The sequence below is a fragment of the Myiozetetes cayanensis genome, unplaced genomic scaffold (genome assembly GCF_022539395.1).
Source record: "Myiozetetes cayanensis isolate MyiCay16 unplaced genomic scaffold, myiCay2020 scf4, whole genome shotgun sequence".
In the NCBI taxonomy this organism is placed as follows: domain Eukaryota; kingdom Metazoa; phylum Chordata; class Aves; order Passeriformes; family Tyrannidae; genus Myiozetetes; species Myiozetetes cayanensis.
In genome coordinates, this window is record NW_026087631.1 from 56,382,884 (window position 1) to 56,398,585 (window position 15,702).

The 15,702-nt window shown below is 35.6% G+C and overlaps 1 protein-coding gene across 46 annotated transcripts in view; it reads right to left on the reverse strand.

Annotated features, from left to right (window-relative positions):
* PTPRD (protein tyrosine phosphatase receptor type D) overlaps positions 1-15,702 on the reverse strand; it is a 1,147,190-nt gene that overhangs the window by 109,761 nt on the left and 1,021,727 nt on the right. For 30 of the 46 annotated variants that reach the window (XM_050328659.1, XM_050328661.1, XM_050328660.1 and 27 more), the window contains 5 exons: positions 14,652-15,233; positions 7,621-7,754; positions 6,230-6,374; positions 2,583-2,888; positions 1,366-1,559 (listed from right to left, as the gene is read on the reverse strand). In XM_050328659.1, coding sequence (XP_050184616.1) covers positions 1,366-1,559; positions 2,583-2,888; positions 6,230-6,374; positions 7,621-7,754; positions 14,652-15,233 — 1,361 coding nt within the window. The remainder of the gene's footprint in view (positions 1-1,365; positions 1,560-2,582; positions 2,889-6,229; positions 6,375-7,620; positions 7,755-14,651; positions 15,234-15,702) is intronic. The other 16 variants (XM_050328694.1, XM_050328693.1, XM_050328695.1 and 13 more) reach the window with 2 other exon arrangements.

Below are 15,702 nucleotides of genomic sequence, written 5' to 3' on the forward strand. Positions count from 1 at the left end.
TAGGTCAAAGCCAAACTTGACGAAGAAGAAATACAACTTTTGCCTTTATGATATTTTGGCTCAAATATCTCACCTAGTCTCCAGTTACTAACTTTCTAGTGTTTAAAACTGTTTAAAATCAGAAAGGTTGAAAGTAAAAATTTGTGCAAGGAAGGGGAGAACCAGAGCACACTAGCATGTCCTTTTCCATGTTCTCTCCCTTTTCCCTTTCCCTTCCCACTTCCTGACCCACTTTCATCTTTCTCTCCACTGAATTTAAGCTGTAAGAACACCATGTTTTGCAAAATAGTTAAATAAGTACTGGCAGGTAAAACTGCAACAAAGACATCCAGACACAGAGACAGTATTTTGAGAAAAGGGTCATCAACAAAACACAGGTGTAGGAAACCTATTCTTAAAAAAGGTCTCTGCAGAACTGAAATTTAGAACTAAGACTGGGAGGAAAAAAAAAACACAACACCCTCATATATTTACTCACACAAAATACTTAAGAAGTAGATTTAACTCTTTAATTTAGGCTGATAATTTCTTTTAATTTCCAGTCAATCCAGTCATAAGCCATATACTAGGAGTGAGAGGTGTGTACTTGATAATAGTTTCAACATAGGATGACTCTTCTAGTACCAGAAGCTTTGGAAATCTTAAGTTTTACAGAACACTTGCATCAATCAATAAAATCCTAGTTTCAGAAGCTTTTTAAATTTGATGTTTTCATCACCTCATAATCTCATTAATTCATAATTTTTAAAACATGGGAAATTTTGCAATATAACCTATTTAAACTAAGCTTCTCATTTTATTACAGTTATGATATGAATAATGAAAAGTATAAATATTCAGTGGCTTTCTTAAGTTGCACTGAGAAAATTCATTTCTTGTGGAATGTGTGGTGAGGTGCATACAAGCTAATCACACAAACACTGTAATAATAGGCTAACACCGGCTTCTAATGATTTTATGTTCTCCACTGAAACAATGCAATAGCAGATGGGTGGAACACGCCATGCACAATTTACTACACTGAATGTGACCTGTGTCAAACCACCCTGATGCTTTAAAACTTCAGAGTATATGTACAGGGTGTCCATCACTTTCTAGGTTTATGGAAACCAGAAGAATGACATATCTTAGCATTTAGTTGTAGACCAGGAGAGAAAAATGTGCCTAGGTTTGGCCCAAGAACCTTTAAAAGTAAGTGTTCTAAAAAAGTTTTTAAAATAGAAACAGAGAATCTTAGTTGGTAGGCTGATAAATAGCAAGAAAAAAAACCCACACACAAACAACACAAGACGGTTCTGGATAGCCCTCTGGTACATTAAATCTATTCACCGTGACCTAGAAAAGAACATTAAGTGCTCAAATTACCTGTGCATCAGCCAGCATGATGTCCTTCAGCATGGGTTGACCCTTTGGCTCTCCATTTTCCATCCTCACGTAGTGGACCTGGTATCCTCGGATCTGACCATGCTGTTTATTGGGCACAGGCGAGCGCCATGACACTTTAACAGCAGTGGAGTTGACAGCCTCTACCTCGACTTTGCGAGGAGGACCACTAGGAACTGGAACAACATCATTGGACAGAAGAGAATTACAGGCACCTCTCCCACCCATGGCTTTTTCTTTTTCTTAAAAAAGGGCAGACTCACTATGTTTTCTTTGAAGAATACAAAACATTCAACAAATGAAATTGCTCAACCAATCTGCTCTACCTTTCAGTGAAAAGATCAAAAAACATGACTGATGCAAAAAATGGAAGAAAAAGGAGTATTAGAGAAATAGAAAAACATGTAAAAATGTACAAAAGCCAAGGAAGATGCTTTGAGATTCAAAGCATTATAGTACAAAGAGATATTTTAATCATTGAAATAATAATATTACAATAACAGCAACAAAACCACAAAAGATTTCAAAAAAAGTTTATCTTGTTTTTGTTCACCAAGTTCTATGTTTTGTTTTGTTTTGATTTTTTTTCCTCAGTAGTATAAAAAGGAGGCTGATAACAAGGCTGTCTTCTGTCACTTTCAAGAATGGAAGAAAAGAAAATGTGTGGAGCATCAGTTTCCAGATCAAAAACAAACAAAAAAATCCAACAACAACAAAAAATCCCCTCCCAAAAAAAGCCAAATCAAAAAGCACAATATGGAAGAAGAAAGCAGTTAAAAACAAAACAAAACAAAACAAAACAAACCACAAGAAAACAAAACCTGAAAAAAAGTTTATAGACATAAGTGTTTAAAAATAACAATGATGGAAAAATCAAGGAAAAGGCAGAAAGTTTTTTCCCTGAGAGTTATTTTTATGTTCAAGAAGGAGCAAGAAGGATACGTATGGGTACAAAGGAGCAGCAAATTCATGTCACTTGCAAAAACAGTGCTTTCTGATAAAAAAAATACAAAAATATCAAAAATAAAAATAGTGTAGAAAGGACAAGTCTTTGGTTAAAAAGCCCAAAGGGCGATAATATCTGGTTATATTTGGAAAAAAAGAGGAGCATAAAAAAAATTACTGTTTATCCTACACAAAAGACAGCAGATCGACAGAGAGTCATAGAGGTGCAAACTGATGTAGTGGAGGCAACATACCATCTTCATCTGTCCGAATCAATACTGCTAAGCTCTCTGGGCCAGGTCCAACATCAGTGTGAGCAGTCACAGATATCCGGTACTCAGTCCATTTTTCCAGCTGTTCCAAAAGGTATTGGGTACTGTCCGAGGAAATTCCCAAAATTTCATGGGGCTTGACATCTTCTCCATCAATCCCAGTGTACTTGATGGAGTATTCAGTGATAATGCCATTCTGTTTTTCCATCGGTGGAGGTTTCCAACTTACCAAAATGCTAGTGGAGCTGGGGCTTGTGCAACTAATGTCTTGAGGAGGAGCTGATGGTTCTAATTTCAGTAGTGGGTTAAAGGAGGATTTGAGTGGAAGGATAGGAGTGATTGAAAAAAATGAACAAAAGAAAAGAATAAAAATAAATAAAAGACAACTAAATGAAAATAATAAAGAAACAAAAAAAAGTAGAAACTTAAAAAAGCAAAATGTCAGATAATCATATGCACCTTGGCTTATTAACATGAGAAAACTGAAAATGAAGAGACCAACTAAATGGTGAAAAAGGATGTAGGGGAAATATATGAAAATGAAGCCTCAAAATAATATTACCTACCTGTAATTAAAATTCTTCTTGAAATAAACAAAAATGTAACACTTTTATGACTACTGATCTATCCTTATAATCATTGCAATTAGTGCAAGCTATAATCTTTTAATGACACGTGACACATATTTACTTACAAATTTGGACATATCCCCTTCAAGTGGCTTTACTTTCCTTGAGAAAAAAAATCTCTTTTAACAGAACTCCTAAAAACTTGCAGTAATTGCTAGAAATTGCTCCACAGATTGCCATTTTTGCAGCCTTTCCACTCTCCTAAACAATTTTTTTTTAAATAACAGAGTCTGCCTGACACAAGTCAACTATAAATTACATTTAAATAATTTAATGAAACATTTATTGTGCCCAATATACTAGGAGCATGCAGTCCATAGAAGATGAAGAAAGTTTTAGTGAAAGATTTACCTACCAGGAAAAAGTGACAGGCTTGTTGATTCTGACTGTAACTTGTACTTACCCTAGATCAGCTGTCAGTTTTATTTTTTTAACTCCTCTTGGAGACACCTTTGCTAGCAAAGAATTAATCCTACCGGTAATATAAATGACTTCTACAGAAAAAAAAAATCTACCCCAAACAATGCATCAAGAAAGTAGGTATAGCAGGTATTCATTTTACAAAGAGAGTTTATAAGCTCAGCACATCAGAATGGTGAGAGTTTCTGACTTTGTTTCATCTCCTGCCACCAGCACCAATCTTCCAGAGTAGAAGTGCTCACCTTTACTGACTTGTTCCTGAAGGAATATATTAGCATATTTACCATTTCCAAGCTCCAGGACATTTAAGCATGTATGTCATTTCACTATGTTCAGTGAGGCAAATCAAGTACTGAAAGTTAGGTATGCATTTATGGGCTTAAATGCACTTTGACTAAGCAGAATCTATGCCTACTAAGAGATAATTCAGAGCATCAAAAAAAAAGGAGTCATAGCTCCTTCACTAGCAGAAGGAGTAGATGCAGATTTCTTTCCTATTTCTGCCTTCTCTCTTGTAAGGAAAACATAAATTTTACTGTGTAAGACCTTTGTTTTCCCCTGCCTTTCCCCTCCCTCCAATTTTCTTCCCATTTCTAAGGGAAAAAAGAAACAAATGGATATTTATATTTACACTAGGTAGATGAAACAAAATTAAAACAACAGAGAAGGCGTAGGACCCTGCTGTGACCTCCTGCATTTACACATGTAGCTTTCAGTTCCCTACAGCTTTTTCCACAGGGAACAATGGCTTTTTGCTCAGTATGGTACCTTGCTCTTCTGAAGGGAAATTAGGAGGGAATGTACCAGTATTTCAACTACCTAGAGGATGTGGATGGGGGAACAGATTGAACACATTTGGGATTGTTTTTATATACACTAATTCAGTAATCAAGTACCCAAAACATGTGGATCCCCTTCTACCATTATCTTGAGCAGGAAGTAGAATAGTTGTAAAATGTCCCTCAAGGGTCTGACAAAAACGAAATAAATCCCTGCATCATCTTCCTCTGATACCAAGATGAAAGGCAATAGCATATTCTGCTGAATATTGCTAATAAACTCATAGAAGTTTATTAATTTTTAATTCATTATACTCTGAAAATGCAAATATATGGCACTTATGTAAGCAAGGATAATTTGAAGGCTACTTGTGTAATCAGTTTTATTAATGTATATACTTTTTTCTTAAATTAAACTTTTTTTGCGAAAAAAAAGTTGTAATATTTTCAGCAAATAACTTGGGTCTGACCCCTGAAATCAATCAGATCTCCCTACTATCTGAAGACAGAAGGCTGAGAAAAACACAATGTGTTCTTATATTTAAGAAGGGAAAACGGGCAATGTCCTTACACATGCAACATGCAGCCTTTGCTCCTAGAGTTTTATTTTGTATGCACAGTCTAAGCAATCTTCGCTCAGTATAAGAGAATGAGCATTCTAAATAGTTGAAATGACTCCCAGAATAAATAAATATGTTTTTCTTAATCAAATTATTGATTCTGGATTACTAAATGAAAAGGTGCCTTGCCACTATCTCTATACCCAGCCTTGTTATATAGCTGTCATTTATGCTTACTCCAAATGCCTTAGAAGTGTTTCAGAAACACATTTAGCTTTGGTTTAAGGGTGTAGGACTGTGTCTCCAGTCACACTAACTGCTATTAATAAATAACACTAACAAGGAATGATTGTATAATCACATCTGTCATGACTGCAAATTAAAAAGACTGATGTCAATTGAGAAACTGAATTTTCTCTTTTGAATAATATTACTTTAAAAACAGGCCATTTAATTTAAAACACATACAAATAGAATTGCACTAAGTTTTAAAATGACACATAGTGCAAGCTATCAGAAAAGCATAATCTATCAGGCAAAAATAACACTTATGGACATCATTGCTAAATATCTGATTGTTTCAGTTAAGTCTTAATATAAATATTTTAAAGTGTATATATGAATCTCTGACAATTTTTTACCTCTCATCTGGGGGCAAATATGATGAGTTTCATGATACTGTTTCCATAAGCATCAGTGAGAAAACTATTTTTCTACTGGTGTAAAATGACTGAACATTGTAAAAAGCCCAGATTAAGAAAATCGAATAAAATCAGAATTATTAGCTACTATAGAAGACTTGTTAAGAAATTTTTGGTTCAGTCTGAAATATTCAACATGACCCACTGTACATACTTTTGTACTTCAGGGAAATGCTGCAGAAACAACCTAGTATTGCAGGAAATATGCAGACTGGTGGAATTTTATGGGTGAAGAACTGTTACTAATGCACACCTACTGCATGATACAACATTTTACCTTACTAGAGCATAAAATAAAATATGATTATGACAGCATTATATTGCCTCTTTAGGCACTGATTTACAGGCATGTAAAAACCACTCATATATTAAGTTGATCAAAAATATACCTCAAAAATATACATTTTAAGCATTCTTTTGCTGTATTAAGCAACATGAATGCTGTATTTTGCCTTTATTGATGCCTCTCTGGACTAATGAGATTAATCTCTTCAAGAAATACAAGACAAGAGAATAAAGCTAGCAAGGAAAGACACCTACTTGACTGCATGGTTCTCGCTGAGATTTCTGCTGTTGAAGCACCCAGGCCTTGAGGAGAACGTGCAGCTAGACGGAATAAGTAGAGGCTGTTTGGTCTTAAACCTTGCAGACGGTAAGATGTAGTAGGTTCGGTGGAAACCCGTTGCTAAAGGTAAGCATAAGAGGATGCCTTGATTAGTATTCACAGACTCTGAATTCTGTATATTGGCTACAGAGGAAATGCTTTCATACTGATAACCCCATTGAGAAAACCTTAAATTCAGGAAAATAAACCAGAACCAAACTAAACCAAACCAAAAATTAATACATTAATTTGACAAACACATAAAAAGGAACAGTATTCTTTAAAGGCAACAGTTTAATAGGCGGAACTCAGACAAAGAAACACCACTTGACTGTTTGAGGAGCTAAGCACAAAAAGCTTTTTAGGTAATACTACATGAACAAAGCCTCTTTTACAACAGTGAACTACAACATTTTACAGTATAAATAATCCTTGGTTTAACCTTGTAGTTAAATTTTGTCTTCAAATCATTAAGAAGCAATATCTTCCAAAGGCTAACTTATTAAGCAGAGGCCTGCATCCTATTTTGAGGTCAAATATGGTTCTGGCCCCCTTCCACTAAATAAGTTTATGCATTCACAGTGTATGTGAAGCTCTCATAAATGTAAGCTCAGTTGAAGCATTAGCAATGAACAGATGATGCAGAAGAAACCAATGAGACTGACACTCTCCTGCTGCCTTCTGACACTCCTGGCTTCTTCATTTTGTCTGGGACACCTCATAATATCATATTTTCCCTATTGGAAAATTACTCTGAAGATTATGGTACAAAGACAACAGAGGCCCTCAAACTGAAAATTCTTTATGAAATAATGGTACAGAATAAGTCCATAGCAGGTTTTTAGAAAAAAATCCATGTTTTCTTCCCAATTAATATTGAAAGATTAAAAAAGCTTGAGAATTCTCTTGCATGATGGTATAGAGAAACAAAAATTATCTAAGATTGAAAACAGACTTCAATGTCCAAGTATAAGTCAAAAAAAACTTTAACAGGTCCATAACATGTCCCCAAAACACTTCTGCTTCCAAGCCTTTGTAGATGAACAGGCTTGGAGAGACATAATCAATGTCTGAAACTGGATGGAACTTCTGTGAAGAACTTATTGCTGTCTACAGCAAAATTTCACTGGCTGGTAACCATCAACAGCATTTTCATCTGTTTACACACTTTCAATCTGTCACTAGACTAACTCTTGGGTTTAACAAAGTCTTAAGCATCAAGGCATTTGTACTAAAGAAACTTACTAAGCCATGAAATTTAAACCATTGCAGTATTTCATGTCTGACTTACTAAAGATTATTTGTTAGATGTACTATTGCCACTTACCTCCTCCCCATGTTCCCCATCTTTGTAAACCAGTTCATAGCTGGAAATGGTATCAGAGCGTGGAGGTGTCCAGGAAAGCAATATGCTTGTTTCAGACTCAGGTTCTGCTTTGAAGTTCAGTGGTTGACCAGGCACTAAAGAAAAAGTTGAGCAGTGTTGTCTATTATTTATCTGGCTAGTTCAACAGTTTCAAACCTTTTAAACTATTATCTGAATATTTAATGCAATATTACTTTCATTTAACTTACTGAACTTAAACAAATTGATTTACGGTACTACGAAATAAATTAGTCTGAGTATAGAAAAAGAATACTGATACATTTAATTCACATGTTAAAATTATCAACGGTTTCAAATAAATGTTTCACAATATAAATAATGCACACAAAACTGAAAATCAATTGAAGAGATGCCTGGTGATAAATACCAGTGATCTAATAACCTACATGTGCAGTTGCAAATATATATTTGTGTGTGTATGGGGAAAAGCTAGTAGAACATATGATTGGCTGGAATAGTCTAGAATAAAGTGTTAAAACCATTACATGCATTTCCGAATATGAAAGTTACTTGCTCAGTTAATAAATAAAAGACAGTAAACATGTCCTGCTCTTTGAGTCATCATAAATATTGAGTGCTTGTGTAATCTAAAGAAGGTATAACCTAATGAAGAGATATTCACTTAAGTTCTCATTAGTGACATATTTCTATGCTTCAAAGACTTGTACTCCTACCAATATAGTTGAATTTCTAGTGACAACACTTTCTAATTGCAAGAAGTAAAAATTTTGATTGCACTAGTCCAGAACATTCTCCATTGTTGTATTTTGGGTAATGGTCACAGAAATGATCCAGAACAAAATGGTCACAGAAATACCCAGACCAAATGTTACCCTCATTTACGTCTTCAAATCTAAAGCAAATAATAAGGCTGACTGGGAAAAGACAGTAAAATATAACTCTGTCATTGGATTGTATAAAATAGTTATGGTACCCGAGTTCTGAAACATTACCTGCAGTTGCTAAGTGTTGCTGATAAGGTATGCAACAGTTTCCCACAGCATTTCTAGCTGTTTGAGAATAAAATGTAGCATGTTATTTTTTAAGGGGAAAATACCTCTTTGCACACACTGAGAACAGGTGTGACAAATGGAATGTGACAATAATGATGTGACATTTTTTCAGGGGAGAACTCTACTACAGCTTTACAAGGATGCATCTTTTGTACAGTGAAACACCTAAAAACTTCATGGAGAAAACAGTAAAAATACCTGGTATTTTAATTTTTACCTTCCCCAGACTTTTACAGAATACTACTCTGAGGATAACACTGCCCTGTGCAGATTTGATACCTAACTTTAAACAGGTAGGTAACCTTTCTATATTCAAGAGCTCCTGTGTGGAGGTTGCAAGTCCCTATGATTCCTTTTTTTTTTTCAATAAGTGAGAGTAACGAGAGACCAACTCCTTTTACAGGAATAAAAAGGGATAGAACTAATTAGCTGTTTTTCTAAAAGATGCCTGGTCTAAAAGGGCCCACTGCCTAAGTACTGCAAAGTGCAAAGGGGAAAAGATCACAAAGCACAGGGAGCAATTACAGCAGATATCAACTGAATATTTTTGACATAAATGCTTCTGATTTTGCAAGGACAGGCTTCAAGGCTGAAGATGGTTCATTTGGGGGAAGGGATAGTTTTGGGGGCACTCAACAGCACTCCTAGCACTGATGGAAGGGATAGAAAAAATGCAGCCAGGCTCTTCAGAGAGTGTAGCAGGTGAAAAGTAGTGTCCCAAGCTAAAATGTGAGAGGCTCAGGACAACACAGCAATAAAGCCAAGACCCAGGGAAGTTGACTATACCAGACCTGGCGCGGGGGTTTTACACTTCAACTGGGTGATGCCCAAAGAAAGTTAAGCCTGACCCCACAGCTGAGCCTGCTCTTGGCAGTGGCTCTGGCTTGAGATCTCCCTAGGTGATCATCCTGCCAGCCCGAATTGTTCCGTGACGTTACGATCTCTGCTTAATGAATGGATACACGAATTGTAGAATACAGGCAGCAATAGAAAATGATCAGTCAAGTGACTCATATGAAGGCTGGTACCATCTGTTATGATAGATATGGCAGCAGATGGAGAACTAAGGGTATTTCCTGTCTCTCTGCATGTTTTAAGACCCTCAATCTCCAAGTATTCCTTTAAAAAAAAAACCAAACCTTTGTGGTCTTAGGTCTGCAATTCTCAATAATTTTTTAAGACAAGTTGATGGCTAATTGGACTTTTCCAAATACTGTTTGTCAAAATAATACCTTGCTGCAAAATCCAGTCTCCCCTCAGATTTTTTAATGATAGTTTGGTAACTCTGACACTGAAAACACTAACAGAAGAAAGAGGTGACAAGAGAAGTCTGCATTGCTCCAGGTAGATAACAGAAGAAGGAGAAGAAAGACAACACAACCAAAATAACAGCAACTAAACACATTGTATTGCTGATAAACTCTTGTAGGGAACCCAATGCTTAAGACAAAGGAAAACCACCAGTTAAGAACGTGCAAGAATAACTTTCAAACTATTTAGGATTTATGCCTAAAACACACAACATCTGTTCAAAAAAATCTTCAGTGGCACACAGGAGTTAAGCCAAGCTGGAGCTGGCAGAAGCTACTGGTTTACTTCAGAAACAGAAAAAAAAACTAGATAAAATTCAAAATCTGTGTAAGTGTACTTCATACTCTTACTGAAGTATTTTTAATTTCACACATCAAATCTAACTCCATATTAGTGCTGTACTTGGGTGGGTCACTAAAGGGAATGTTTCTGAGCAAGCATTTCCTCAATACTGTCTCTTCTGATTTGAGGGTAATGTGCTCTACAAAAGTACAATAAAACACTTAACTTCCCTATGCTCCAAATAGAAGTCTTCTTACTTCTAAACATGACAAATCCCAGGTAGTACACACAGTGAAAGAGTACAATGCAATAACAAAACAAAGAACAAAGTCCATGACTTTGTTCAAAACTTCATATAAACTTCTCCATTTTCGCTTGCTTAGTCCTCCATGTTTACTGTTGGATAACCAGAAACAAACACAGACTGTTGGACATTTTCGTTGTAGTTCTATGCCCACTCCTGATTAAAGTGCCAGAAAAGAATCATAAAGTGGGATCTCAAGTCAGAAAGGCACTTTAGTTTCCTGCACAGCTCCTCAGCTGGCTGAGATAAACAGAAACCATTCCAAGACTGTGCTGGGTTTGCAAGTAATACTGGAAAAGAGTCTCCAGGTTACAAAGGGACCCATGATATTGCTAGGGTGAAATCCATACCTAGACAAAACCTCAATAATTTCAATTAGAAATCAGCTTCGTAAAGGACAAGAGATTGACCAAGAGAATTTACAGTCAGTAGAGAACCTAAAGAGACAAAGAGTTTATGCTTCTACTTTCTCTGAAAGAAGCATGAGACTCTACAGGGAAGCTCTTACAACTGAAAGACATGAGGTTTCCCCCTTCATGTGTTCATTACAAAAATTTTAAATGTCTGGTAAAGCAGTTAGCTTGCTACAACACAGGACAGTATTCACTTGCTACAGACTCTCTTTCTCTGATTTTCTAATCTGCTTTTACTATAAGAACTCCATAAACATTAATTTTGTTTAAGGTTTCATTTATATGCCCTGCAAGTCAGATACTTAACCTTCTCATTACTGTCCTTTTTCATATCTTCAAAACATTAGCCCTTTATAATTGTAATGATCCTTAGCCTCCAAGCCATGGAGAATCCTTGGTTTAAAATTAGTAGCATGTTTTATATTTTAAGTTTTTGTCTAAAGAAGTATATGCTTACAGGTGCATATTCATTTCCCTGAATACTTTTTCTCTCTCTCTTTCTCCAATAATCCACTATCCAATAGACCTTATGTATCTCTCACTCTCCCCTCTTTTTACCAAAGCTCAGAACAAAAACAAGATTCTCTTAACTCCTTCAGTAGCTATCCTCTCTTTGCACAGTAAAAATGAAACAAAAGCAAAATCAAACCCAGACAGCTTAAAACTCCAAATTTTCCTGGTACACACAGGTTAAAATATATATATATATACTTCTGACCAGTTTAAGCACAGAAAAGAAATACAGGAAGATACACAAGAAGTATGTGCTGAGCCCCTAAACTGGACACAGACAAAGAGAGCTTTTGTTTTCTAAAAAAGTAAAAAAAAAGGCAAGAAGTACCACACTAAAACATATATCAATCTTTCTTTTGTTCAAAATTTAAGTCAATTCATCTAAATAACAGCCTGGTCCTGACTCCAGCCTCAAGGGAATAAAATCCTTTTGCCCAAAAGTCAAGAATAAGGACTTTCCTAGGTATAGCTTTTGGAATTGAACTTGCCTAATTTGAAAGGTTCAGCTTCACAGCTTTTTTCTGATTAAAAAATTTCTTAAATTCATCATAAAGAAAACACTGCTGAAAACAACTGGTTAATTGTCCTATTGTGGGGCAATAGGACATGGCTTTGCCTTAAACTGCTTAAGTAAAATACTGAAAACCAAAACTGAACATGATTTTTTTAATATATTTTATTTCTTGTTGTCTGAAAAATACTTCCTTCTCTTCCCCTCAACCTACATGCTTCAAGTCAATATTTTAATTAAAAACTTGCTTCATTATCAGCAGGGTTTCAGCTGACCTGCAAAGTAAGAAGCCACTCACAGGCATTTCAAAAGAAAACTCTGCTGTACTAGGAAAGCAAAAATTCCTCTGAATAGTCTTTATAAGAACAAATTATTAATTTTCATAATTTCTCTCCAAAGATCAGAACACACTTAAGGGAGGAAAGCTTTGAACTATTTAACTATTGCCTGTAAGTCACAGATGTCAGTAACCTTTTTTTGTATATATGCTCTAATACCCCCGAAGTAAGTATAGGGGTTAAGCTATATATTCATAATGACAGGCTTACTCGTTTACAAAAAAAAAAAAAGAAAAAAAAATCACACACATGTAATCAGCATCCTATTTCAATTTTTCCATTAAATCCATTTCCCCTCTTTTTAAATAGGACTTTACAACTCACTTTAATATTTGGAATCAGTTTCATTTTGAGTGACTTAAACTAAAACAACTGTATTCAGATTTACATTACAGCAAATGTGGAAGACAAGGTTAAGGAAAGCATTTTATTCTATGGTGTTTACTGAAGAGAAACTACTGGATAGAAAAATGGAAGAATCTTAGTTTTTAAACATACCCTGAACTGGAGAACTGAACTAGACTTTCTTAGGTTTTTCCCTTTCATGATTTAAAATGTTGGTATTTCAAGGAAAAGTACCAGTGCTTAAACATGCCTCTTGTATGTCCCATTTTTTTAATTTTTTTTTTTTTTAGTTAACCACAAATAAACATTATTAAGTCAACTCTGTTATGAATTTGAAAGCATGTACTGAGAAAACCTCCAGCATTATTCATTTTGTTATAATTTCTTGAGATTGTAACAGTAATCATGAACAGATGGGCATGATTAACAGCAAGTTCTGTGAAAGTTTTAATAAACAGAACTTTTCTGAAGTGACCTTAGCAAGTAATGTGACTTGGGACAGTCCAGTTGAGCCTCAGTGCTCATTATTTCAATTCCCTTATCCTTTACTGGGGAAGCCACTGTCAAACACTTTCTAATCTAAGAGGTTTACAGTTGTGAGCAAAAACACAGTTAAGGAGCTCACTCAACCTTTTTCTGGAAAAACTTTTTGCATGCAGATTCAAGCAGAATGCCAACATAGAAACTAGTTCTGTGAGAAAGGTTGCAAATGCCAAAATTAAACTATGGTGTATATATTTATATTTGCATGTGCATCCAGGCACATTTTAATGTACCACTAGAATGTCTAAAAATAGTTAACTTTGTAACTTCTCAGCTGAGATACTGCAAAAGGAATCACTTAGAACTTTGTGTAACACAACACCTAGAAAGATTCCAGGATAATACCTCAATTTCTGTCTTTATTAAATGCATATTGGTAAGTAAAAACTGGATGAAACATAACTGTCCACAGTTACATTTTAGAGATCTGTTTTTTAAGAATTTGAGGGATGCTAAATTCTGCAACATGAAACTTTCCTGTACTAAAAAATTTAAGTAGTGTTATATATTTTTAGACAATCACTGACCTACAGTAATATTTCACAGAGCTTTCTCTAAAATGCTAGACAAAAGGAGCTTTTATTTCTTATTGCTACAATAAACCATTTTGTGCAGTGTAACTACACCAGAGCTTCTTGCTTTTGGTTTCATAAAATTTTTTTTGCAATGTTTTTCACTGTGCTTGCTTGTCCTTTGCTAATAAAACTAATTCATGGACCTAAAACTCCTGAACGAAAACAAAGCAACCTAACTGCAAATACAAACCAAGAAAGTGGTCTGCACACCTTTTGGCGTGCACTTCGTAGGGACAGGTAGCATTTGATTTATAAATCCAAAGTGTACAGAACTGCTTGCTTGAACCTACACAAACACCTGTTGTATTTAATGCTTTCACATTTTATTTTGTTGTCAGAACCTTATCAACTAGTTGAATACACATGTGGTACACACACATTTTAGACTTCCGAAAGCAAGGTTCACTAGAGTAATGTGGCATAAGGGAGCTACATGACACCTAAATAAAGCCTACCAACACTGGCAACTCCTCAAAGAAAACTATGAAGAACCATTTGACAAATATATTTGGTGCACAGAGCATTGCCAAACAGAAACCATAACACTTGGCCACCTCCAGAATGAAAGTCTCCCTGAGACTTCAGTTAAACTCCAGATAAACTTCTTGACACTGATGAGAAAAGAAATAAAAGTGTGAGGGGGTAATTTTCACTCTAAAGAGATAACTTGCACTGTGAAATTGAGAAAATGTTATCTCAAAAGCTGCCTGAATAAACTGATTACCCTTGAGAGGGAGGTTTTTTGCAACATTTTAAAGTCTCTGCAAAATTTCTGCATGCATTCAATTCTTTTTCACACAAATTCTGTTCACTGCTAGCTTACCTCCTGTTTGAGTGATGACTTGAATGTCACTAGAAAGTGGTCCATCCCCAACAGAAGTAAAAGCAAGAACTTTCACAGAATATGTTTTCTGGGGTACAAGATTCCCAATAGTGGTAATATGACTGTCAGCCACATTGTGCTTCATCCAACTGTTAACGTGCTGAGTGGGGTCCATGGTGTAATAAACTCTGTAACCTTGTATTTGCCCATTAGGTTCCTCGGGTTCTTCCCACTGTACCAAAATGGTGGTAGAACTCAACATACGGGCCTGCACATTGCGGGGTGCACTTGAAGGTGCTTGCTCTGAAGTCCTTGTTGACACAGGTTCACTGGGTGGCCCTCGGCCAATGTTATTTACAGCAACTACCCGAAATTCATACTCTGAATATGGGCTTAGGCCAGCCACGCTATAACGTGTTGTGGCCACACCATCAATTTCTTTATATGGCTCCTCTGAGTTTTTGGGTTTGTGTTGGATTATGTAGTAAGAAACTGGCTCAGGGTTTCCAGAATCCCAAGTCAATGTTATGCTTGTTGCTGTGCTTTCTGTCACAACAGGTGTTCCAGGAGGTTTGGGTAAGGCTAAAGACAAATGACAAAAACTAGTTAGCACTAGGTAATAGCAGACATTAATTATTAAATTAAGTTGCTTACAAACAACAAAACAAAACCATAACAGGAAAAGTGAATGGAAAGAAGGTGTGATCCATTCAGAGGAAGCTTTTGGCAGCTATGATTTCCTTCAAAAATCTATCAGAAAATCTTCAAGCTCTGTTAAATATGGTTCATTTGTCATAAACTAATGATACTGACTTTTGAAATAAATGCCATAACCATATGCAGAAGAGAAATCTTACAGAAAGACAATAAACCATTACAGTTTAATTTTCAAATATTTTTTGAATATCTAGTTTCTAATTACTCCATGAATATGACACTTGGACACCCAGCAACTTAAAAATCAAATGACGGTTTGTAAAGGTTCCTACTGTTGACAAGTAAATGCAACACTGTACTATCTTTATCTGAAATGAAGGCTGGGAGCTAGACA